Source organism: Sminthopsis crassicaudata, chromosome 5 (genome assembly GCF_048593235.1).
Source record: "Sminthopsis crassicaudata isolate SCR6 chromosome 5, ASM4859323v1, whole genome shotgun sequence".
Taxonomy (NCBI): Eukaryota; Metazoa; Chordata; class Mammalia; order Dasyuromorphia; family Dasyuridae; genus Sminthopsis; species Sminthopsis crassicaudata.
The window spans coordinates 80,642,202-80,669,896 of record NC_133621.1 but is presented as its reverse complement, the minus strand read 5'-3'; the positions used below and the strand labels follow the sequence as shown (position 1 = coordinate 80,669,896).

At 35.6% G+C, this 27,695-nt stretch overlaps 1 protein-coding gene across 1 annotated transcript in view; it reads right to left on the bottom strand.

Moving 5' to 3' along the window:
• VIPR2 (vasoactive intestinal peptide receptor 2) overlaps nt 1-27,454 on the bottom strand; it is a 140,773-nt gene extending 113,319 nt beyond the window's left edge. Inside the window, exons 1-2 of the mRNA XM_074267293.1 lie at nt 26,705-27,454; nt 23,583-23,679 (exon numbers count right to left, since the gene is read on the bottom strand). Coding sequence (XP_074123394.1) covers nt 23,583-23,679; nt 26,705-26,767 — 160 coding nt within the window. The 5' untranslated portion in view covers nt 26,768-27,454. The remainder of the gene's footprint in view (nt 1-23,582; nt 23,680-26,704) is intronic.
• Nucleotides 27,455-27,695: the final 241 nt, after the last annotated feature.

The window sequence follows — 27,695 nt, the reverse complement described above, 5'->3', positions numbered from 1 at the left end:
AAATTTTAAGTGTAGTTCTTATCCTATTCCTTCTCTTATATAAAAATTTTTAAAAAAGTCTTCCCAGGCTGATGACATATTCCTTGAACATTTGTATTCTTGTTTTTTAATTAATTTTTTTAGAATGAAGATCTTTCTTTTCTTCTCCAACCTTCCCAATAAAGAAAACAAGAAAAGCAAATTCCTATTACAAATATGTACAAACAAAACAAATGCTGCATTGACGATATCAAATATAGATGTATACACATTCAAAGTACATATATATATACATATACATACACACAATGTATATGTATATATTTCATATATATTTATATATGCATATAAATATACATGTATATATTTCATATATATTTATATAAAGTATATGTGTATAAATGTATATATACACATATATGCACATACTTTGAAAGATTTAGGAATTTTGAACACAATCATCACAATTCCAGAGGACCCATGATGAAACATGAAATAATGAAAATATATATATGCATATTTTATGCTCATAAAAATGTGGGTTCTGTTGATCTGAGCTATTGACACCTCCCGTTTTGTGCTATCTATAATACCCAAAGAAATCCCAAATATTCTGAACAACAATGATTTCTTTTCTTCTTTTTAGTCATATGGTTAGTTTTTGTTTTTGTTTTTTTGCAACAGGGTTCGATTTATAATATACATTTTGTCTGTGATATCAGCAGATATTTTTCTATGCATTTGATCTGTATAGAATTTGAAATTTTGATCAGGAAATACCTTAATTAACAATATAATTGCTAAATTTTGCATCATTTACAATGCAAAATGTGGCGCTTTGCACATAGAAGTTTAATACATGTGTATTTATAATTAAATTAGATAAATTCCTAGTCTCAAAGGTGAAGTATTTTAAGAATAATATTTAAGAAAAAGACAACAACAATAACAAATAAGGATCCCTGACAAGTAGTTAGAGTAGTCTGCTAAAGTGTGCATGATAAACAAAAAGAGGAAACAACAACAATCTCAGTTCAGGTGAAAAATGACCACAACAAAAGAAAGGATATTAGTTAGTTGCAAGGATGTGTAGGAAGAAATGATTTCCAAAGGATAAGGAAATCAACATGGTTTAATGAGAGTTGGGATGCACAGAAAGACAGAAAATCTGGACAGAAAGTCACATAAAGTCTCTTAGTTGCTCATCTACAAAAAATAAAATGAATAAAAATGACAATAATAATAATAATAGTGGTGGTTAGGGTGGTAGTAGTACTACTAGTAGTAGCCCTAATCTCACAGAATCGTTTTGAAGGTCAAATGAAACAATGTGTATAAAGCATTTTGTCAACGAAAAATATACAGGGGATCCCAAGAATTTTAATGCATTTTAACACTGGACCAAGACCTTTGGAACACCCAGTGTAAATGTCCATTACTATTTTTAAAAATTTACTGTCAGCAATTAGCAATTGTCATTGATTGGCTGCCTATTATGCATACTATGCATAAGACATCATGGTCATGTGAAAAAGTATAAAATATGAACTCTGGTCTCAAGAAATTTATTATTCTTGTTTTGGGGATGAAGCACATACACACACAGAAGGAACCCCACATTCTGCTCAACATTGTCAGCTAAGTGCCACAGTGTAGGGCCATCAAGGAATGCCTCCAGGTGAAGTGAAATTTAAGCAGAATCATCAGGAATATGTAAGATTTTTTCTAATTTTTTTCTGACTCTGAACTTAACAGATATGAAATAAAATGAGCATTTTCATATATACAAAAAAACCCAGAAAATAAAATGAAGTTGTAGGTTTCTATTATGAATAGCTTATTTTCTATTTATATTTCTATGTTTAATCTATAGCTTTCAAAGCTTTTTCCATTTGTACTTCTTTCCAGTTTTCCTTCTGTTTTCTTTTCTGAATTAAAAAAGTAGATAGCTCTCTTTTCTTTCTAATCCCTATCCCTATTCCCCATTTATCTCTTGTCCCTTCTTTTGGAGAAAAAAAACCCAATAGCAGCCAAGTGATGGCTAATCTTTTTTTAAGATGGAGAAAAAAGAAGGAACATTTTAGAAAGTGGTAGAATAATGACAACTCACATATATATGAAACCTTAACATTTATAAAAAAAGTTTTTCTCACAAATAATCTTTGAGATAAATAGTACAAGAAATAGTAAAGTCTGCTGTTTACACATGATTGCACAATGAAGGAAAAATCAGGACTTGAGTTCAGAACTTTTGACTCTAAATTCATTGTGCTTTCAATTTTTACCATTCTGAATCTCAAAACAGCATGAGTAGGTATAAAGGCAAGACTCCAAAAGAAGAGCTGGAGTTGGGTAAAGATAATTAATAGATTACTTTGCTTGGATGAAATAGAGAGGTTTCATCTGGAAGATTAGTAAGAGATAACCATGGAAAGATGGGTTAACCTTAAATTATTGAAGCCCTTTAATATGAGGCTAGGAATGATAAAAGCAGCATGTCAAAACAATATAATTCCAACTTTGAATAATTTCAGGATGAGATAAATGAAAGAGCTGCTCACTATGAAAGAATAAATGGAGACCTTTGGGGCAGAAGAATAAGGGGTTTATTTTTGCTATGCTAATTCTAAATGACAAACACACTTTCAAGAATGATGTTTCTGGGGCAGCTAGGTGGTGCAGCGGATAGAGCACCACTTCTCAATTCAGGAGGACCTGAGTTCAAATTTGATCTCAGACTCTTAACACTTCCTAGCTGTGTGACCCTGGGCAAGTCACTTAACCCCAATTGCTTCAGGGAAAAAAAAAAAGGAAGAAGAATGTTTCTGTTCCAGCATGCACTCTCCTCTTAGACCTAGCTCTTCTAAATAAACTTCTTTACCTTTTAGATCTTTTTAATAACTTGACTTCTCAGTCTTTACAGGAAATACTTTTTAAAAGCTGATCTAATCAAGAGGAAAAAAAGACTATTTTTTTACCTAACTATCCTCATATTAAAAAAAAAAATCCCTCTCAAAATCTCTCTTTGTTTTCATTTTTTGCTCAGTTCTGTATCTTTTTTCCACAAAAGCCATCCATCTTCATGGCTTTTTAATTTCCCAAGGTTTCATCAATCTCTTTTAAATGACCACCTTGCCTTCTTTCCCAATATCATCTTTAGGCTATTAAGATAGCGCACAGAATGACCTACATAGGTTCTTATAATAGAGAGGGGCCTCAGAGAGAATTTAGACCAAATCCTTCATCTTATACATAAAGAAAACAGATACAAAAAAGATAAGTAAGTTAACTATGGCTATATCATTATTATGACTAAGATGGAACTGAAGCCTTACTAGCTCAGGATTCTTTTCTTGGAAAGATGCAATAAGTTATATGTACCTAGTTGACACAGGCACACATATATTCAAACTTGAACTGAACCTTATGATTTGGGATACAAAAAGGAGAAATTTTATGGTGTGAACTGAAGCTACCAGGCCAAGTCTTACCTCTAGCTAATTATCTTTGTTCATAGATCTTCTGATGATTTTATTCTCGATTATATATAGGAAAAATACACAAGCCATAGGAAATGGGGGAAAAATCCATTATCAAGACATTGCCACAAGATGGCGCTTTGCAATTGGATTCCAATAGAACAGGTGAGGGATCTTTTTGCATCATTAGGCTAAAAATTGCTTCAAGAATTTCAATTCGGTTCAGTTCAGTTCAATTTAACAGATCTTTATCACCCTCCATAATGTTGAAAACTATTGTGGACAATGTAAATCTCTTTGCATTTCTTCCTTAATACAGACATGCAGAAACAACAAAAAATTCCTATTTTCTCCATACTTATCAATTTTGGTTCTTTGCAAAGAAGCAAGGGAAAGTTAATGGCTATTAAAGAAAAATATTGAAGTTCTTCCTATTTAAAAAAATCACAAAGAGGCAAACAATATTTTTTTTATTGTTGTTAGCGTCTGCTTGGACAAAAAGATAGTAGCAAATTTCTGTAGGGTAGAGATCAATATTCTTTGGAGAATTTTGGTTTATCCATTCAACTTCAGGAATTTCATTGTTAGGGGAAAGCTTTTGTGTTTTTCTGCTTAAAACCATATTAAAATTTAACAGTTCAGGGTAGCTCGGTGGCATGATGGATAGAGTACCAGCCCCAGAGTCAGGAGGACCTGTATTCACTTATTATTAGCTCTGTGACCCTGGGCAATCCACTTAATCCCAATTGCCTCCAAACTATAAAATTTAACAGTTCAAGAAGCACAGGAAAGAATATTAAACTTAAAGTTGAGACCTAGATTTTTGTCCTAAGTTTTATCATGAGCAAGCTGTGTGGTTTTGAACAAAACACTTAAACCTCTCTGAACTTCAATTTTCCTTATCTATAAACCAAGAAGTTGAATTAGTTGATCCCTAAGGTAATTTTTTTTATTATATATATATTTTATAATATTATCCCTTGTATTCATTTTTCCAAATTACCCCCCTCCCTCTATTCCCTCCCCCCGACGACAGGCAATACCATACATTTTACATGTGTTACAATATAGTCTAAGTACAATACATGTGTGTGAATATCATTTTCTTGTTGCACAATAAACATTAGAATCCGAAGGTACATGCAACCTGGGCAGACAGATATTAGTGCTAACAATTTACATTCGCTTCCCAGTGTTCCTTCTCTGGGTATAGCTATTTCTGTCCATCATTGATCAACTGGAAGTGAGTTGGATCTTCTTTATGTTGAAGATTTCCACTTCCATCAGAATACATCCTCACACAGTATTGTTGTTGAAGTATACAGTGATCTTCTGGTTCTGCTCATTTCACTCAGCATCAGTTGATTTAAGTCTCTCCAACCCTCTCTGTATTCCTCCTGCTGGCCACCTCCCACAGAGCAATAATATTCCATAACCTTCATATACCACAACCTACCCAACCATTCTCCAACTGATGGACATCCATTCATCTTCCAGCCTCTAGCTACAACAAAAAGAGCTGCCACAAACATTTTGGCACATATATGTTTCTTTCCGCTCTTTAGTATTTCTTTGGGATATAATCCCAGTAGTAGCGCTGCTGGGTCAAAGGGTATGCACAGTTTGATAACTTTTTGGGCATAATTCCAGATTGCTCTCCAGAATGGCTGGATTCTTTCACAACTCCACCAGCAATGTATTAGTGTCCCAATTTCCCCACATCCCCTCCAACATTTATCATTATTTGTTCCTGTCATCTTAGCCAATCTGACAGGTGTGTAGTGGTATCTCAGAGTGGTCTTAATTTGCATTTCTCTGATCAGTAGTGATTTGGAACACTCTTTCATGTGAGTGGATATAGTTTCAATTTCTTCCTCTGAGAATTGTCTGTTCATATCCTTTGACCATTTATCAATTGGAGAATGGTTCGGTTTCTTATAAATTATGGTCAGTTCTCTATATATTTTGGAAATGAGACCCCTAAGGTAATTTCTAATTCTTACATGTTATATCATGGAATCAGATGAGCTGGGTTTAATTTATGGGTTCACCTTTTATGCTTCCTACATATATGATCTTAATTGCAATATAACCTATCTGGTCTTTGATTTCTTCATTGATAAAATGAGGGGGCTCATCTATCAGGCACCTAGAATCTGAGTTGGTAACAAACTTCAGAAGCAAGGATTCCTAATCTGGACCCCTTTGAAAGTCTAATGACATAATAAACCTTCCTTTTCAGAATAATGTTTTTAAATACATCAAATAAATTAAGTTTAAAATAAAACTAATTATGTTGAAAGAGATGTATTTTCTTCCCCTTCAAGTTCATGGACTCCCTGAAATCTATCCATAGATCCTTAAGAACCCAGGTTGAGAATCTCTGTTCTAGTTCAACTCTATCAATGTAGGTAGTTCATCAGAAAATAATTCCGCTTTGGAAATCAAGCTTAAATTTGCCTTTTGGCAGCTTTTAAACATTGTTACTAGTTTTGCCCTATTGGCCCAAGCCAACCAAATCTTCCCCCTTTTTTATGTGATAATACCTTTCAAGAAAGTTGTTACACTATGAGCCTTCCTGACTATCATATTTACTTTGTGAAATTACTGGTGAAAATGCTTTTTTTTTTTTTTTTTTTTAGTTCTATCTCTTTCTCTCCATTCTTTGCCTCAATTGCTACTTCCCTTGAAGCACAGAATGTTTGTTGCCTCAGTCAAACTGAGACCTGTTAAAGACCTTAGTGTAAATAGGTCATGGTCTCCCACTGCAAGCAGGGTTCTCTCCAGCCCACTGGACCCAGATGGCCCTGGAGGAGAAAGTGATCCAGAAGTCTTTGCACAGCCCTCCCATATTTAAATCCAATTCATTTGCATGTCATGGGATCAGCTCCCTAATATCATGGTCCTTTTTGAGAATGAAGGACAAGAAACAGTAATATGTCTCCTATTGTTAGAAAAGAAAAATCAATTAAAATGGGCTATGATTGGAGAATTAAGTGTCTATCCCAAAAGAACTATGGGTTTTTTATGAAGGGAAATAGTGTAAAATAAACTAGGAAAGTAAAATAAAGCCAGATTGTGGAAGGCCTTGAAAATGAAGTTGAGTTAGATGGCAAAATGGATAGAGTACTGGATCTGAAGTCAGGAAGACCTGACATCAAATCTTGCCTCAAACATTGATTAGTTATGTGACTCGATAAATCCTTTATTCTCTGCTTCAGTTCCCTAATCTATAAAAGGGGGATAATATAACATCTACCAACCAGGACTGTTGGGAGGATAAAATTATAAAGCAAGCACTTTGCAAACCTTAAAGTGCTATATAAATGGTAACCTTTAATATTGTTATTATTGTTATAGACCACTGAAAATATATTTGGGTATTTCTTGGGAAAGAAAAAGTTCATAATGATAGGTTTAAAACCATGCTTTAGGATTAAAAGCACTTACCATAATGCTTAGCACACAGTAAGCACTTAATGAAAATTTAGTGATTCACATTATCTGGGCAGCAAGTTGTGGTTCTGATAGCTTGGAGGTGGAGAGTTGGGAATTGAAGAAAGGGAGCCTAGTTAGGAGATTGATGCCATGATCAGTAGAGAAATGGAGAGGCTCTGGACTAAGTTGTTGATAATGGGAATGTTAAATAAGGGACAGATAAGAGAAATATGATGAAATCAATTGGATTTAGCAAGTGACTGGATTATCAAAAGACATAATTTAGCTTTCACCTTGCAGGGAAAGGATTGTGAGAGAAAACTGCACCCAGATTCAGGGACTTTAATCAAATGCAAACCATGAAGCCAAAATGACTCTACTCTATTAGAAATAAAAGAATGAAAAACAATCAAACGAACACTTTGGGAACAAGCTCAAATCTATCTATAGTTTCTCAAACTGCTTAATCAAAAAAAGTCCAAGAATCAAAATATTCTATAAACGTAAACCAATCTTCTATTTCATTTAGACTCAGACTCTCTTAAAAATTGGAAAATAGGAAGCATGACTCAGTGGAGAGATTGCTGGACTACAAGACAGAAGTCCTGGGAGAATTCAAAAAGGAATCTGAAAAGGGAATACCTGGCATTCCAGTGAAGTTTAAGATAAGCTGAGTGGTTGTTGGAAAATGGGGTTATCTGAACAGTTGTGAGCCCTTTATAAGGGAAGACTTTGGAGGAGTTTAACACTTTGTCCTCCAGCCCCCAAATTAGAAGGGACTACGTTCTTTAAGCTCTCAAGTTCGCTATTTAAGAGATATTACTATTGTCTCCAACTTTCTTGGTTTCACCAAAGCTTCAAGTTTGGGAGAGAGAGAGCTCTCTGGGTTGCTTCCCACTAAAAGCCTTATCTAGGAAGGCCTTTTAATTTGAAGTAATTTAATCTAGGGAAAATGAACACTCTAGGAATCCAGAGGTGAGCTATTCCTAGGACACACCACTTTGGGATTGGAGCCATGTTATTCCAAAGGTAATCTCCCAATGATTTATGGCTAGGACTTGGGTGACTTCCCAGTACTGTTCCAAATCATACATCTACTATTGTTATGATATCTTGTGACAAATAGATTTTTCACACACAAAATAGCAGAAGAAAAGGAGAGTCCCTGCACTATTTTTCTAGGTGACCTGATACTCCTCTGAACTTGCAGGTAAAATGATCCTCCATCAGAAAAAAATACCATGTTATCAGTATTACTTCTTCCAGGTCTCAAAACAATTTCCTTGTTCTAATACCTCCTCTTTCCTCCAAGGATTCTAGAATTTGTCATTATAATGCTGAGGTATCCTTGGCTGAAGAAGACCTAGAAAGTTGGGTCTTAAGAGTTCAGATTTAATGCTATTAGAAGTAAGACATTATTATGGGGAACTAAGCAATAGAATGATAAAATAAAAATGAAGCAAAGGAGATTTGTATACATACAGTATGTATAAATTATATCCAAATAACACAATGTATATGAACATGTTTATATGGGCATGTATGCCCATCCAATTAGCAGAATGCATCTCTAGGATTTTTTTAATCCCAAGTCCTGTGATGTTAAATAGGAGCATTGTAAAAATAATTGAGCATTTAGGAGTGCCTGCTATGTGTCAGGTGGAGAGATTACAAAGTCAAAAAGGAAACAATAAGTTCCTTCCTCAAAAAAGCATATATTCTGTCAATCAGAGGAGAAAATAAGTAGACATAGAAATATAAACAAAATACAAGCAAAATAAATATGTGGGGTTGGGGAGGGCAGTACTTGCAGCTTGGAGAAACATGGAGGATCTTATATAAGAGAAGGCATTTATGCTGCCTTTGAAACAGAACAGCTAAGATGTCAGTAGGCAATTCGTTGTAGGCATGTAACACAGTCTATATGTATAAAGACATGGCAATAAGTAAAGGAATCTTTTGTGAAAGAAATTTTAAGAAAGTAATTTTTTATCTAGGTAAGGGAAGTAATACATAATAATCCTGAAAAGGTAAGTCAGAGCCAGATTTTGAAGGACAATAGATGCTACATAGAGTAGTTTGTATTTGAGTCTTAGAGGTAAGAGGAGTCACTGGAATTTATTGATCAAGTAAATATCAGGTTATACATGGTGATTTAGAATTTGTTAACCATATGAAATAATGGAGAGGGAAAAGGCATGAAGCAAGTAGACCAACTCATTGTAAAATATAGGCAAGGGGAGATGAAGATTTGAACCAATGGTGAACATGATGAACAACATCTCTAGGTGTTGCTGGAGGTAAAATCAACAAGATTTGGAAGCTGGGTAGATGAAGATGGAGAGAGGGGGCGGGGTCAGTGACAAGAGTCAAGAATTACCATGTGGTTTTCATACTTTAAATCATGGGTAGGGACCAATTTGGAATATATAGTTTTGATATCTAAGGAAAGCTTCACTAAGTTCCCCTGGAGTATGAAACTCCTCTCCCACTCAACTTTTTTAAAGACAAATTCAGGAATCACATTCTGGGGGGAGGGGGAAAAGGGGCCCATGGTGTGAGAGGCTCCATAAAAACACCTGGGGAATGGAGGTCCAGAATTCAGTGGAAAAGAATTCAATGTGGGCAAAGATCACAGGATACTCAGAGACTGTTGTCAGGGGACCCCACTAAAAGGTATAGGAAGAATTAATGGGGAATAGAAGAACTCAATAATGGAGAGGTTATTCACCTAGAGTGGTATATCTGGTAACTTCTCATTTTAACTGAATATTCGTGCTAATTAAATGCTAAGTTCATTTGTTTCTCTGCAGAGGGAACATTATCAGTATTCTTTAAATTTTGTTTCCCTGGGGCAAAGGCCTGATCATTCTACCCTGGTAATGGATCTGGACTGTAGAATGATGGAAAAGGCAATTGTGGGAATTGGTGAATTAGAGAAAAAGTTAAAGGAAGAAAAAAAGATGCTGTTATAATGGGGAGAGCTGAAGGGCTCTTAAAAAGTACCTTAACTCCCTGCCATTTTGTATGTCACTCGTTCCATATTCTGCCCATCCTTGAGCTACAGGGAAAAAATAAGAAAATGAGGAACTCATCTTTAAAACAAATCAGCATCTATGTAACATAAATAGTAATTGTTTTTTCTCTTGAAGTATATCACATTGCTATTTTTTGTTTTAATAGATTCCTCTCAAACCAAATTGGTTTTCACTGAAGTCTTTTTAGTGATATTGCTATTTTACTAGATTAAGATTCATCTCTTTTCCATTATGCTTTTTATGATTCATAATATCTGAATCCACATTTTGCTGCTATGCTGTTTCTTAGAGCAAGAATTCCCAATAATCTCTTAGATTTAGAACTGAAAGAAACCTTAAAAATACTTTATTCAATCTTCTCATTTTATAGATGAGGAAAGATTAAATGTCTTGCCTAAAGTCAAACAATTAATAATACAGTAGCAGGCTAGAATGCCAGGCTTTTAATCAGGGATACTCATCTTTGTGAGTTCAAATCTGGCTTCAGACACATACTTGATGTGTGATACCAGGCAAGTCACTTAACCCTGTTTGTCTCAGTTTCCTCATCTATAAAATGAACTGGTGAAGAAAATGGCAACTCACTCCAGTATCTTTGATGGGAAAACTCCAAATGAGGTCACAAAGAGTCAGACATGACTGAAAGTGACTCACCAACAGTATTCTATCCTGGGGATGCAAAGAATGGAAAAAAAAACAGCCTTCTAGAAATTCACATTTTTAATGGGGAAAACAAAAAGCAAATACTCACATAAACTATATATACTTATCTATATATATAATATACATATGCAGGTTAAAATATAAATAATCCCAGAAGAAATATGATACCATAGAGAGTTGAGGTAGGATGGAAGGCAGGGTGGGTTTGAAGTTGAGTTCTGGAAAAGAAAAACAAAAAAAGCGGGAGATGATGAGGATGAACAGAGACTAGCTAGCAAGCAATTATGGTAGTCCAAGTTTGGGGTGATAAGGATTTGCTTGAAGTTGGCAGCCATATCAAAGGAAAGAAGGGGAAAGATACAAGAATTCAATTCAACAGATATTTTTCTTTCAATATCTATTATGAGCCAAGCACACTTCAGAAAGTCTAATTGTATCCTCCCAAAGACAAGGACCAAAGTTGAAGAGGATGTGGGAAAACTGGGACACTGATACATTGTTGTTGAACCTGTGAATGGATGCAACCATTCTGGAGAACAATTTGGAACTGTACTCAAAAATTTGTCAAATTGTGCATATCCTTTGACCCAGCAGGTGTTATTACTGGGCTTATATCCCAAAGAGATCTTAAAGAAAGGAAAGGAACCCACATGTGCAAGAATGTTTGTGGCAGCCCTCTTTGTAGTGGCCAGAAACTGGAAACTGAGTGGATGCCCATCAATTGGAGAATGGCTAAATAAATTGTGGTATATGAATATTATGGAATATTATTGTTCTGTAAGAAATGACCAAGAAGATGATTTCAGAAAGGCCTGGAGAGACTTACATGAACTGATGCTGAGTGAAAAGAGCAGAACCAGATCATTATACACAGCAACAACATTACTATATGATGATCAATTCTGATGGACATGGCTCTCTTCAACAATGAGATGATTCAGGACAGTTCGAATTCTTCAGTGATGAAGAAAGCCATCTAAACCCAGAGAGAGGACTGTGGGAACTGAATGTGGTTCACAACATAATATTCTCACTCTTTTTGTTGTTGTTTGTTTGCATTTTGTTTTCTTACTTTCTTTTTTTGATCTGATTTTTTTTTACGCAGCAAAAGAATTGTATAAATGTTTTTATATATTGGATTTAACTTATATTTTAACATATTTAACATAAATTGGATTGCTTGCCATCTCGGGGAGGGAATGGGGGGAAGAAGAAAATCTGAAACAAAAGGATGTGCGAAGGCCAATGTAAAATTATCCATGCTTATATTTTGAAAATAAAAACCTTTATAAGAGTGAAAAAATTTTAATTAAATTAAAAAATAATTGTATCCTCCTATAAAATATAAACTTCTTGAGTATAGTGACTGTTTCATTTTTTTTATTTGTGTTTCTGGTGCCTAGCATAGTGCATACATAGTACATTGCAAGTGTTTGATAAATGATTATTGTTTGAAGGGGGAGAATTTAGTTTGGAAAAAAATAATCCCTCAATTAAGCATAATCCTTGAGGTCTTTTGCATCATAAGTCAATCAATAGAATTATTAATTGGATACTTGATACATGTTAGATGCTGGACATACGACAAAAAATGGAAGAGAAAAAAAAATCTGTGTTCTTAAGGTGCTTACATTCTATCAAAGGCTTCTACAGCCTACTTTAGCACTAGATTGTGGCAGAGAGTGAAGTTGTGTTTCTGTAAGGATCCTCTCTAGCTGGCAGTCTTGAATTGTGGCCCATCCAGATCTAAAAAATTATAAGCTCTGGGCAATAATCCAGCTAGGTTTGTGGAAAATCAACACTTAGATCAATTTCCCTCTTAGATCAATGTAATTCCCCTTTGTCACCAAGGCACACCAAGGGTAAAAAGGAGAAACAAGAAATGTAAATTATTTTTTCTCAAGACTTGTATTCCCCACATATTATTAGTCAGAAAACTATTCAGTTTTAAATTTTACTCCCTTCCAGGAACTCTGCAAACCAGTGACATTGGTGTCCTTTCTGTTTCTCACATATGATTGTCATCCCAACTTGAGGTGTTTTTTCAGGCGCTCTCCTGGAACTCTCTCCCTCCTAATTTTCACTTCCTGATTTCCCTGACTTCCTTCAGTCTCAGATAAAATATCACTTTATGCAAGAAGCCTTTTTTTATCCTCCCTATTTCAATGTCTTTGCTCTGCTCTTATTTCCAACTTATCCTGTATATTTGTTATTTGAATGTTGTCTCCTCCATTAGACTGTGAACTCCTTGAGAGTAGGATCTGGGTTTTGCCTTTCTTTGTATCTCAAAATTTATCATAATGCCTGACATAATGGGGAATTGATAAATGCTTCTTGACTTGAAAACTGAGGAGATCACAATCCTGTCAGTATTGCTTAGTGGAAGATCAGTTCAAAATAGAATCATTATGTCAATTCAGAGGTTAAGCTATGCTCTGTAAGGACTGATACTGGTCCAGAGAGACATTAGGCTTTTTGTGGATGGTGATGTGGATGATAGAAGAGAGCATGCTCATTAAATCTGCAAAAAATACAATTTTGAGGGGAATGACTTATAATATATAAAGATTATAACAAATTAAATTGGGAAAATGGTCAAGTACAAATGGATTGTTTTTCATCTGGGACAAATGTAGAATTGGGCTCTCTCCATTACACTACCTGGCTGTCCAAGAATACTAATGGAGAGAGGTTGGAAAAATGCTATTATTGAACCCACAAAAGAAAAAGCTGAAGAATGACTTAGTTCTATGCTACTCTGAGATTCTAGGTATGTACTAGTCTGAAGGATTTCTTCATTTGTAAAAATGCCTTGAATTCACTAGATCATTTTTCAGATTATAAAATTCTCCATTTTAAAAATTCTGTGAAGTTGAATGTCAATTTCCTCCTTTATTTATATATATATATATATATATATGAAATTCCTACTTGGAAGCCATGATAACATAAGCAAAATATTGTCCTGTGTTGGAATCTAACACTCTTGTCACAATGCCACTCTGACTTTTACAGTAGAAAGGAGATAACAGCCACTGTCCTATTTACCCCCATTTTAAAGTACCTTGAAAAATATAAAGTGCTGTCTGCATGTACATGGTAGTTTATTATCACTGGAGAGATGTCATAACCATGGCTTATTAGGGAGTAAGGTTATTGATTGAAAAAATAAACATTCATATGCAATCTCAGTTCAAATTGGGAGTAAGTAGCAGTAGAGAAATCTACTGCAGTGTCTCTTCTCACATCACTGTCTTTAATGCTGGAGAGGTGGATGGGTGAAGACCAAACTAAGATTGTGAGATTTAGAGTGCCTCTCACAAACATTGGCAAGATTAAGTCAAAGTCAGCAAAAAACAGCAACAATATTAAATCAAAATGCCCCATGTACCCAGTAAGCCTTTCTTTTTTTTTTTTTTTTTTTTTTTTTTTTTTTTTTTTTTTAATAAAAGATTCCCTTTAGATGATTTGTAATTGTTATTCTTTTTTTACTCAAAATAGAGCCAAGGGAACAAGGATGCACCTAACTAAAAATTGCTTCCTCTCTTATAACTTATAATAGGCATAATTTCCTCCTCTGCCTTCCCAAATAATTTTTTAGACTTGTGCTATTTAGTTGACTATCCCTGAGAGATCTCTTTGGTTTGAAAAATACTCCATTCTGTTTTTATTCAAGCTCATACACATGCAAATACTAAAAGAGTAATTATATACACACACACACACACACACACACACACACACACACACACACATATATATATATATATATATATATATTTTGTACTTCTTCTCCCTCTCCCCCTTTCCCAATAACAATTAGAGTTCTTTGACTCATCTTTGTCAGTTCTGCTTTACAACATCTTTACTCTGATATCTTCATATCCTATTTTTATCCCTGGCATTTGTGCTGCACCAATTTCAAATAAAAAAAATTAATCTAAAACAAGAGTTGGTTCCCCTTAGAAAAAGCACAGCAGTGGCCACTCTTAACTTACCATCAGGTTTAAAGAAGCATTGCTTTTGTCTTGTTAAGCAACAAACAAAAGTTTGTTACCAGGCATTTTGAACAGATCCAAAGGTCAGTGGAATCAAATGCAGATTTTTTTTTCTATAGTTCTAATAGTGGAAATTAAAGCACTATGTATAGCAAATGGAATACTGGAACTTATTATTACTAAGCAACTGATTAGTAGTTTTGTTTTCAAAACACTTCTTGTCCAGAGTTAGTTGCCCTAAGCAAAGGAAGTTGTTTTATAGACTATAGCTAAAAACATCACATTCTGTCCTTTCCCAGTTGATAACAAAGAGGATGTGAAGGAGATAGGAGTTTGGGAATTTTTGTAGAAGAAAGATCATAGATTTTAACTCATAATGCAAAATTAGAAGGGACTCAAGAAGTCATTTAGTTCAATCTCATTTTACAGGTAAGAAAACTAAACTACTGGGTTGCCGGGGGGAGGGGGGGAGGGGGGAGGAAGAGGCCTAACTGATTATTTTCAAGATCACAAAGGTGGTAAATGATAGAGCCAGATTTAAAATTGGTCCTCTGACTCAACATCCAATATTCTACCCAATGTACCACAAAGATTGAAAGATTAAAAATGAATGAAGAGCCATCATTGGATGAGAAGGTGACTATATTGCTCCGTTATTCTCTGTATTCACACTGTAATAAAGATAGATTTTCCCCTCATCATCCATATGCTTCACTTGGATTCTTTTCTGACTGATAGCCTGTACGTATGAGGTGGCTGGACAGAATGAGAATACTAAATCTGTGGCCGTGAAACTTAGTAAAGTCAACTGCCCCAAGAAGGGAATGAACAAAACAAGCTCATTATTACCTAGCCAACTGAGATATTGTTGTTTGGTTATTGCAGTTCAAACTGACACTTCATGATCCCATTTTTAAAAGATCCTGGAATGGCTTGCCATTTCCCTCTCCAGCTCATTTTTACAAATGATAAATTGAGCCTAATTGGGGTAAGTGACCTGCCCAGGGTCACACAGCTAGTAAGTATTAACTCAAGGAGACAAGTCTTCCTGACTCCAGGCCTAGTGTTTTATCTACTGCAGCACCTAGCAACCGAGATAACCAACCACGATCATTTTAGAAAGGAACTAAAGAAAGGAAAAATGGAGCATGAATCATAAAACAATATTTCATAAGTTTACCTACTAGGCTTAGTCATACACTTAGTCTTATACTGTCCATTCCTATTAACTCCTTTGTTGTAAACTGAAATCTCCCACCCCAGAATCTGACCATATTTCATGTTCAACACATGATTATTTGAATGTGGATTTTTCTCAAATAGGGATATTGCATTGCCAGAGCCCTGTTCTTTGGGGAGAAGGGTGGATATCCTCTATAACTAAGTTGGTCAGGGCTAGAGGGTAGATCATTTGGGTTTTTCTATTTTTCTTTTCCCCCCCCACTTGTATCAAATACCCCAGAATGGATATTGTCCTCTGGTCTAATCTTTACTTAAAACATGAATTTTAATAGGCTATGTTTGAACATTCCCAGTTACAGGGAATTCACTACCTTATTAGGCAGCTCTTTCCATATCTGGGCAGTTCTAGTGGTTAGAAAGTTCTTTCTTACATTGATTCTGAGGAATCCTAGTTCTTTCCTTTTTTATATTTAAATGTTTTAAGACAGTGAACTCTGTGTCCCCTAATATGAATATAGAGAGTAAAGAAGTGGTTGTGTATCCCATCTACAACTCTAAAACTTCAATTATCATTGCTTTCTACTCTGTAAAGTTCTAGATCTACCAAATAATATTTTTGTAAAATGCTTAGCACAGTGTTCGGCACATATACTAAATTAATGCTTATTTTCTTTGTTTTTCTCTGTGTATTGTATCATCTTAGTGTATTCCCAAGGTATTTCTGAGCAAAGGTGAAACACATGAATCAGAATATTTCTCTACTTGGCACTTTTTTTAAAAAATTTTTTTTGTGGGAGGGAGTAGGAGAGAAGACAGGATCATAGCAAAATTTTAAGGAACTTAAGTTTTATTATTTTCAAACATAATATAACTTCTTCACAGTTTTCTTTCCTTTGAAGAAGTGGCAGATATAGGAGAAAATGCTATCTCCCAACAGGAAAATTTGTTGCCTCTGACATCTATGACCTGTGCTAAGCAAAAAACAGCTTTCACATGGGTTTCTGATTTGTACCAATAGAGGGAATTTCCATACTACTATTTCCTACTCCAATAAAATTATTGTTAACTCCTTAATTTTCTCTCCTAAAGTCTTTTCTATGACAGGGATGAGATTATCTACTGTATACTGTATACCTAGTAGATCAACAGTATGGCACCACATTATGGGGGGAAAAACAGACATTTAATGAAGTCATTTTCATGAATCATTAACTTACAAGCTATGTGATCTTGGGGAAGTCATTTAAATCTTCCAAGTTCTCTAGCTTTCCCTCAATTCAGTTTTCTCATCTATTAAATGAGGAGGTTGGAATAGGTTCTATGACTTTTAAATTTTTTTCCTACTTTAAATTTATTATCCTATGAATCCCTTTAGATGGGCACCAGATAAATTGCTTTAATATTAATGGCATTATTACAAGGTTCCTCTGTGTTTATATGATATTTCTCTCTGTTTCTCCCTCTTTCTCTCTGTGTCTCTATATCTGTCTCTATTTGTCTCTCACAAAAACACACACATCTATCTATATATTTGTATGTGTGTGCTATGTATGCACAAATATGATAACTTCCATGTTGGCTCATCTATCTCAATAATCTGTCTTTGATGGAACAACTAGTACAATACAATAGATAACAGAATCCCAGCATTCCATAAATTAGTGGAAAGAGCCCTGGATTTGGAATTTAAAAGATTAGGATCACTATTACTAGTGAGTAACTATATGACTTTAGAACATTTTTCTTGGAGCTTGGGTTTTTTCTTATCTTTAAAATAAAAGGATTAGAGGGGAGGCTAAGGTCCTTTTCATTTCTAAAATTCTATGATCCTAAATAGAAATTAAAAGGAATAAATGTGAAGTTCTCTAAGTTTTTGAAAAATCAACTGTACACTACAAGATAAAAATACATGATATAACTAGAAAAAAGTCAGAGATGAATATGCAATGACTTATTAATATTAACCAATCTTGTAGTATTGCTTCTAAAATATGATTTTGATCTTAGGCCCTATTGATAGAAATAAAGCATCTTGATTATTAAAAACTATAGAAAGTCCCATGGTGCTTTGTACTGTTTGAACAATGTCTCAAATATTGTGTTCAACTCTAGGTATCACATTTTAAGTTGGACACCAATAATTTACATTGTATCAATAAAACAGATTTAGAAATGTAGCTTTAAGACAGGATAACCCAAGTCCAAATTTTGCCTCCGACACTAGCATTGTGACTCTGAACAAGTCACTGACCTCCCTGACCCTCGGTTTCTTCATCTGTAAAATGTATATAAAAATAGATCAATGCAATAATATATGCAAAATGCTTTGTAAAACTGAAAATTCTAGTAAACACTAGCTAAAATATAATCATTATAATTATTAATAAAATATTTTTCAAATATTTTCAGGGCTGTCATTCAGAAGAGGATATAGACATGGTTTCTAATGCTTTAGGAAGCAGAACTAAGAACAGTGTTTGTATATTAAAAGGAGGCAGATGAATTCAAAATAACAAATATATTTTAAACAGTGAAAACAGTCAGATAGTGAGATAGACTTAGAAAACTCTGCATTCCTGGAGGTATACAGGCAGATTCCTGAACTAGGTGAGAAGTTGGAATACATAACATTTCAAATTCTATAATTTGAGCAATAGTGTGTTCTTTTATTTATTTTAATCTTAATGGAGATTCTATCATTAAATAATATTGAATTAGATTAATATGTCATGCAAACCAAGGTTATTAGCTTAAATATCACTCTCCATTTCCCTTATTCTATCTCTGTCTCTGTCCCTTTCTATTTCTATCTCTCTGTCTGTCTTTGTCTCTTTCTGTTTCTGTGTCTGTCTTTCTGTCTGTCTATATATGCACATGTATATGCATGCATATGTATGTATGCACTCACATACATATAACCTCTTGCCAAGGGCTCTAGATTTTACCTTCATAACATTTTTCATATATGACCTGACGTTATTTCCTGACATTATTCTAGTACATACCCTCATCACCTTCTGCTTGTTTGGCTTCTCTGCTATGAATATCTCTTCCTTCCAGTCCATTTTTATGTACAACTTTCAAATTTATTTTCTTAAAGCACAGATCTGACTGTACCATTCCCTACCTGTTCAAATTCAATAAACGCTAACCTCACTATGACTTCCACAATCAAGTATAAAATTCTTTATTTGATGTTCAAAGTCCTCCATAACTTTCTCTTTCCCTCTTCCATTCTTTTTACACATTATATGCCATCATGTACTATTATTATTAAATGAGATGCACAAACAAGAAAATGATATTCACACACATGTATTGTACTTAGACTATATTGTAACACATGTAAAATGTATGGTATTGCCTGTCGTCGGGGGGAGGGAATAAGGGAGGGGGGGTAATTTGGAAAAATGAATACAAGGGATAATATTATAAAATATATATATATATAAAATTAAAAAAATTATAAAAAAAAAAAAGAAAAATTACCCATGTATATGTTTTACATATAAAAACCTATAATAAAAATAAAATAAAAAAAAAAATGAGATGCACACTGCTTTCAAGTTTGCGAGGGACAATAATAATAATAATAATTTGAGGGCTTAGGCAAATTGGTTCTAAAGGTTATCATGAAACCTTTTCTAGTCATTTAATAAGAATAACTGATATATATGTACATTATATATGTATATATACAGTGCTTTGAAGTTTTCAAAACATGTTAATAACAATGATGACGATAATAATAAAATGGATCCTTATACCAGTAGCTTCTATGGCTCAGTGGAATTTGTTTCCTTGTTTCTAGTAACTGAGCTTGAGACAAAGTACCTACTTTATAGCCTTATTCTAATAACTAGACCATTTTATTTTTACTCTGGACCCACATCCCTTCCTTTGCTCCTTGACCAATATCCCCAATTCTTCTGTCTCATTTACCTACATTCTCAATCTTTCCAAGTATTAGAATCCTCCATCTTCTCAGACCCTGTGGTTGTTTTCCTACTATATGAATTATAAAACTTCTTTGACAATCACTGCCCAAGAGGCAAACTACTGATTGATTCTCCTGACATCTTTTACCTACCTAATGACAACTTCCTGCCTTCTGGCCTTCATCCTATTACCAACTATTTGGGTTCCCTTTTATTTTCCCCAATGAATGCATAGGTCTCTGGATCTTATTAATCCTTTTATCTGGTCTGTCATCAACTGTGCTCTACACATGTCATATAGGCCTGGACAATATCTTTTTTTAAAATCTAAATTCTACCCCATTTTGTAAATAAGGAAACTGAGAGAAATTGTGCCTTACCTAAGGTTATAGAGCTAATTAGCAACAAACTTATACCAGAACCCAACTGAAATTCTTTCCAACTAGAATTGGAAAGGATCTTAGAAATTATCTACAAATGAGGAAATTAAGACCCAGCTAAGTAGTGATTTGTCTCAGACCATATGAATAATTAGTAAAACTCCAAAATATTTAGGAAATATATTTTATATGTAATAGATATATAGATATAAATATATATACACAGATAGATATGATTCAATGAATCTGTTATCTCATTAATGTGATACTCCCTCCAGTGGGGGAAAATTGTAACCCATCTATACTTTATTTATTCTGTGGAGCTTAGACCCATATTCTGTTATATATCCTCCATAAAGGATCCAAACCATATGGTTAGTCTCATTGAATAATTGTGAAGCACATAGGCATCCTTCAGTCTTGTTACTGAAGCACCCTCTATAGGGGTTTCTTTCGTATTGGAGGGTTCCTTAACCATAAAGGACAAAGCCAAAACAAAATAGTCAAATCAGTTCTGACTTTTGTCCTGTCCAGTACATTGAGATCTAGAAGAGACTTGAAAGATCTCGGTGAAATTTTTCATTTGATAGATAAGCAAATTGAGTTCTAATAGGGTTTAAATGACTTCCCCAAGATTGGATGTCTAATAAGTGGAAGAGGCAAGATGTTTATAAATGTCATGTGTGATCCTTCCTCAATTTGTATCTGTGTTTTCTGAGTATGTTTTTTGTTTATTTGAACTAGAAAATTCTAACACAACACAAAAGTATATTTATTTTAGCTTTAGTTGAGTCCGTGCTCCCTATTTGCATCCTGATAAGCTTTCCATTTACTTGAACTTAAAAATAAAACAAGTAATACAGTACCCCAAATGCAAAGAATGTAAAAACATTTTCCCTTCATGCAATATGTGGACTATTTTTTCTTCTCCTTGCAATTACCATGTAATTATTTTAGTAACTATTGCTATCAGTGCAAGCCAGCAAGGCTGTGTTACTATTGAGGATTAAAGCTTACTTTTAATTGACTGGAATGTCAAAACTGCTCAAACTATTCTCAACACTATTTACTTTTCCTGGGGCTCATAAAAGAGAAAAAGAAATTTTAATTGAAACTGCAGTCTTAAATAATACATTCACTGAGACAGAATTAAGATATACTTAGGCAATGGAATTACCTATTCATTGTTTTAGGGCAGTTGGGGGGCAAAGTGGATAGAACCCCTCAGTCCTAAAGTCAGGAATATCTGAGTTCAACCCAGCCACAGGCACTTATTAGCTATGTGGTATACAGTAAGTCACTTCATCATGTTTGCCTCAGTTTCTTCAACTGTAAAATGAGCTGGAGAAGAAATGGCAAACTAGCATCTTGCCAAAAAAATCCCAAATGGGGTCATGAAGAGTTGGAAATGACTGAATAACAACAGCAACAACTATACATACATTTGGGTATTGACTTCTCATTCAATCCCAAGGTGACTATGACTAATTCATGCCATTCAGCTACATCTAGTTGCTATTTCTCTGTCTGTCTCTGTCTCTGTCTCTCTCTGTGTCTCTGTCTCTGTCTCTGTCTCTCTCTCTCTCTCTCTCTCTCTCTCTCTCTCTCTCTCTCTCTCTCTCTCTGTCTCTCTCTCTCCCCCCTCTCTCTGTCTCTCTCTTTCTCTCTCTCTCTCTCTTTTCTCTCTCTCTCTTCATTGGCAGTGTTTTCTGGTGAAATATTCTTCTTTTTGTCCAATTTGTTAAGAACTCTTAAAAAAACACACACATTAATACAACTGTTGATAATGTGGTATACATCACTTCCACATATTATAACAGGCAAGTGAACAGTGATGATAACCAGATTTAAAACCCTTGACCAGCTCACATTCACTGCATTAATTAAATTGTAGCTTGAATTAAACGTGATCCCATATCAGTTCATCATTTACAATCTCTAAATTTAATCTTGTTGTAATTGAACTTGGCATTAATCATGATCTAGCAAGCTATTCCTTCTCATGTGTAGTTAGAATATGTGATGGTTTTGCTTCACCTTTTGGGGGGGGTTTGGTGGGATTTTTTTGTAATAAGAGAAGCTCTAATCTAGATTGGGAGTCCCAGAAATGATTGTAAAGACAAAAGGCACAAAATATTAAAATAATAAATTTTTTCAATGACATGTACAAACAATGGAAGCAAAAAATGGATAACCAAAGATTAAGGTGATAGAATAATATAAAGATTGTGTCAGGGATGATAAAGAACAGAATGGGATGAGTCTGCTAAAGACAAAAAAGTGAACTTAAAGCTAAACTGGGAGAAATAGGAAGATCAAAGAAGGTATGGGAATAGTACTTAGGATAGATGAGGCAATGCTGACTAGAGAGAAGGCAAACCTGCTTGTCTCATTTTGCTTGTTTTCTTTTCCAACAAGGCTGACCTTTGATTAGTTAGAAAAGTTAGAACAAAGATAATTAATAGGGAACTGATAACCAAGAGAGGTAAAAAATTCTGACAGAGCTTATAGCTTAAGGTTCTTTGGCCCAGAAAAACCTCATCAGTTAGGGAAAGAACTGGTAAATATAATAGTTGAACACTTTGCTATATGAAAGATTGTGGTGAATAGAAATATCACAAGATTGAAAAAGAGCAAATATATTGACTTGATTTTTTAGAAATGTGGCACCAGGGACAGCTAGGTGGTACAAGAGGATAGAGCACCCACCCTGAAGTCAAGGGAGGACCTGAGTTCAAATGTGGCCTCAGACACAACACTGCCTAGCCGTGTGACCCTGGGTAAGTCATTTAACCTCAATTTCCAAGAAAGAAAGAAAGAAAGAAATGTGGCATCATTTTTAAAACTTTCATTTCAGTTTCTCCAGAAATTTTAAGAAACACTTTAGTTGTTTTTTAATGAAATTTTAAAACATATTTTAAACATTTTTAAAGATATTGGGTCTGAAAACTATTTTGTCTTTAGGTGGGTTTTCTTAAGGAAACAGAGTGAAGGTGAATCTAAACTTTTGAAATATATTTTATTTTCTTATTGCCAATTATATGTAAAACCAATTTTGAACATTGATTTAAAATTTTTTTGAGTTCCAAATTCTCTCTCCTTTCCCTGAGATAGTAAGCAACTTGATACATGTTACACAGGTATAATCATGAACATTATATCTGAGGCCATCTCCAGTCATCCTGAACTATATTTTGCCATTGGACTTAGATGGCACCAGAAGAAAGACAGACTGGTGAGTTGACATAGCCCTCATTTACTTAAAATCCAATTCTCTTGGAAAATAAAGAACAAACAATAATAGAAACAGCTGGGCAATCTTGGTAGGTCACTCAGTTTCCTCATCTGTAAAATGAGCTGGAGAAGGAAATTACAAAACACTTCATTATCTTTGCCAAGAAAACCTCAAATGGGGTCATGAAGAGTTAAACACAGCAAAACAAAATTAATTCTTTCTGACTTGAAGGAAAGGCCCCTTTTCTCTTACCTTTGTGTTCTGTTTGGGTACTTAGGAAGGCCATACATTTAGTTTCCTCTTCATGGATTTCCATGTACAATCTGCATTCTGGATGAATACCATTTATCTATGAGAAGTTAAAGGAATGTTTCATAAATTATGGTCCTTTCACACAGAGTAGAATCAAACCTATCCCTCATTAAACAAAACAGAACATACATACTCCCATACATTCTCAATTGTTTCAAAATAATACTATTCTAGATCAATCAGTGTTAACCCTCTGGTATTATTGTTTAATGAAGTTCTTTTGTTTGCTTTTAGAAAACATCAGTGTAAAAAGCAAAACTGAATATGGTCTCTCACCTTTAAAGGAAAAATTTATTAACAAATAATATGGTGTATTCAGTTTGCACTAATCTTAGGAACAAAAGAATGCTTTAGTTGAGTATTTATTTGGTACAGAAAATCATAATATCTCATAGTTGATGAGTTAAGTAAATACACTGGTGAGTATTCATAGGGGAGTACTGAATGACACATATACCAGATGCAAGTATGTCAGCGTAGTTTTCTGAAGCACTCTCCACTCTTTTTAAGTTAGCTGCTACCAATCTAAGCAAAAATAGTATAGACATGATTTTAAAATGAATCACAAAATGTGAAATTGTGAGTTTTTTAACTTTAAGTTTTAGAGTAGAGGATGGGAGGAGAAACAGGAAGAGATAGATAATTTTTCACTTTGTAACCAGATGTGTAACCAGATTTAAATATATTACACACATAATGATTTAAGAAAAGCTATCTAGATAGCTACTATCTAGGAAGATAAGGCTACTGAATTTTCTCTATCTTAGAGAATAACATTACTATCAATGTAGAATGCTGATTCTGGATGTTTATGGATGAGAAGGCTCAGTTCCCCAGTCCGTAGGTCTACACCCATTTGTTCAGCTGCATTTCATCAGTTAAGGAATTCAGATTTAGGGGGACTGAATGTATGGCCAAAGAATATTTTTATTAAGGAAGCAGAAAAGCACAGAATCATGTTTCTTTTGTTTTATAAAGTCATATATAATTTCAATACCATTGAAACAGGTTAGATAAAGTTCCTAGTGTAGACGTTTTTATTTTGGAGGGGAAAATATTCACAGAATATATAGTACCATGATACATTAGGCAAAGAATTTAAACAGCAGGAGGTGTACCTTACACACACATACACACACACACACACACACACACACACACACACACACACACACACACAAAGAACCAAGGTCTTATTTTTTCACTTTGTTATACAAGTTACAATATGAGAAAACTCCTGATTGTAAATGAAATATTTTGGGGAAATAAGTAATGTTTATAGACTTAAATGTCAAAATAGGGGGAAATCTTATTGATTAAAAACATCCAAATTATTGATGAAAATTGGCTAGGATGGTTAAGAATAAAGACCACTATGGATTAGATATAGAAAATAGTCACAATAATAGTATGACCAAAGTAGCATTAATAAAGAACAGCACCTTGTAATGCCAAAAAGTATGTATTTCAGAAGACTTCTGTAATACTGTAATGTTATCAATTTCTCAGGAAAGGGAGTGATGGAGTCTGTTGTGAATTCATGTATGACAAGAAAGCTCCTCAGAACAAAGTTTAGTAATTCTCATAAGCTTCCCCAAATAGGAAGTATTTTAGAAATTATAACCTTTCCCTACTCAAGCATTCCATTGAAAACATTACATTGTGTTCTCAAACACAAAGATCAATTCTAATAAGTTTCATCATTTTGATCCGGGCCTTAATTTCAACTAATATGCTAGTATTAACAATGCTCATGCTTTATATTTTCCCTTCCCTGAATGTAGGATGTGCACATAGGAAAGTTAGAGTTGAGATTTAACTTCCCCATTCTTTGTTTGGACAATAGTTTCACCTGTGTGGAAAGTCCTTCCTCATCTGGAACTCAGCAGCGGGGTTGCAGTTTATCTTAGAGATGTACAGGGAGCTGAGAGAATAAATGACTTGCCTCTGTTTTCATCAGAGGGATAATTTGAACCCAGATCTTTCCCATGAGAATAAACTCCAGCCCCTGGGGAACACTTTCTTTCATTATCTATTCCGAATTCTATTCACACAAGAAGAATTGATTGTTTTTTTCTCTCTATTGACTTGACTATCCACTACACTTTGGTTTATCTTTTTAAAATCCCTATGCTTGGAAATAGAGAGTTTCAGCTTCAATATTTTCCAGCAACAAATTTACTTAGGATGTTCTGAAGGTTTCTTTCTTCTCTCCTTTCTTGGGAACAAGTTCTAAACAGAAAAGTACTGGACTGTGCATGTGTGTGCAAGGTGGGGATGGGGATGGAGAGGATAAAGGGATTAGACACGGAAAGATGTTTAGTGACCTAGTCAAATACACGGGGCTGCTCTCTGGAGTCGGAAACCTGTGTTAACGACTGCCCAGGCTGACTCTTGCAACAGAAAGCCGAAAGGTCACGGTCAATTCCATCCTCTCAGCTGCGTCTCTGCATTCAGAGGCTCAGGAGCTGGTTTTTATCACTGTATTAATGGTTCGGAATAGACAGCTAGAGCCCATTTCTAGCAAGGGCAGGATGTTGCGGGAGAACTTTGGTGGGAAAGAAGATAAGGCTCTTTCCAAGCCCCAGAGTTGCAATATCTCGCCAGACTGGAGCGATTCTACTTGGAAACATCTGCCTGTGTAGGCTGCGAGCTCCGGAGGAGAACTTGTTTATCTGAAAGCTCGGGAAAAGCAAAGCAAGCCAGCTTGCAACCTACTATGTGTGCTGCACGAAGGAGACGGCAAGTGGGTATCCTCCAAGCACCTAGCGGGCGGGCGGCTGCCCCACGGGGCTCTTTCATAAAAGTCTGACCCCCAAACCCTGCCCGGAGGTTTGTTTTTCCTTTTTCTAAACTTTCTTGACAACTCCCAGCATAGGCGCACCCCTTCTTAGGTTACTCAAAAAGAATCCGTGACAGCTTGGTCTAACAGAACCAACATTTGGCGTGGGGGGCTGTAGAGAGGAGAGACAATATTGCCATTTCACAGCTCCCCCCCCCCCCGCTCACGCCCCATTCCTCCCTAAATCCTGGAGCCCCCGTGGAGGAAGGACGTTACTTACAGATACCGGCAGCAGGCACCAGCAGGTTAGGAGAAGGGGGATCAGCGCAGTGTATGTCCTCATCCCCTCAGACGCCTGGCTCCTAGGTTTGGAGGATGCGGGGAGGATGGGGGTGCACGGATCAGCTGAAAAGAGGGGATCCCGTTTCCGCTGTCTTCTTCCAAAGAGTTCCGTGAACCCGGAGCAGAAACATGAGGTCCGCTCGGCAAAGGGGACAAGAGCTGACCTCTCTTCTCTCACACGCGCACCCCTACTCTACTCCCACTCTACCTAGTCCTTCTCCGACTCGCCTTGCTCCCTACAGGCAGCCGAGGCTCCTGAGCCCTGCCTTGTCGTGTCTTCTCTTTCCGAAGGGGGAGAGTGCCCACCCAAGTGGGGGGACCCACGTCCCACTGCCAGTCCAGCTTGTGTAGCCTCCGTGGCTGCCGCTGCCGGAGCAGCCACCCACGTGCACTCTGGGACAGTAGCTGCGGCTACAGTAGCTCAGCCCCTTCCCCACTCGGGGGAACAAGCAGAGGCTCCCAGGTTCTCAGCTGTACCCCCCTTAATCTTGCCCCTGCGCGGTGCAGTGTGAGCGTCGGGGAAGGTCTCCCAGAATCTTTCCTCCCCTTTTTCTTTCCTCTCTACTGAGCTCTTCCCACTTTCTCCTCCTTTTGTTTCTCTCTCTCTCTTCTCCTCTTCCTCCCCCCACCCCCAATACAACCCTGCTTTCCTCCAGTGCCTGACTTTGCTTCTGGGTGGAGAGAAGTGAAGGGAGAGAGGAAAAAGTAGGAGGGAAAGAAGGGAGTCCTGTTAAAGGCTGATCCTGAGTTTTTCCCACAGGAGGAGGCCCCCCACGTGGGTTGAGGCAGGACAAGAGAGATGTTTCTTGGCTAGGAATGAATACCGAAATTAACTGGAATCCAGAAAGAGGCAAAAAGTGAGTGTATCTACATAAAATCTGAAGATACATTCAATTATACACCATTTATAGAAATTTTTAAATCTCATT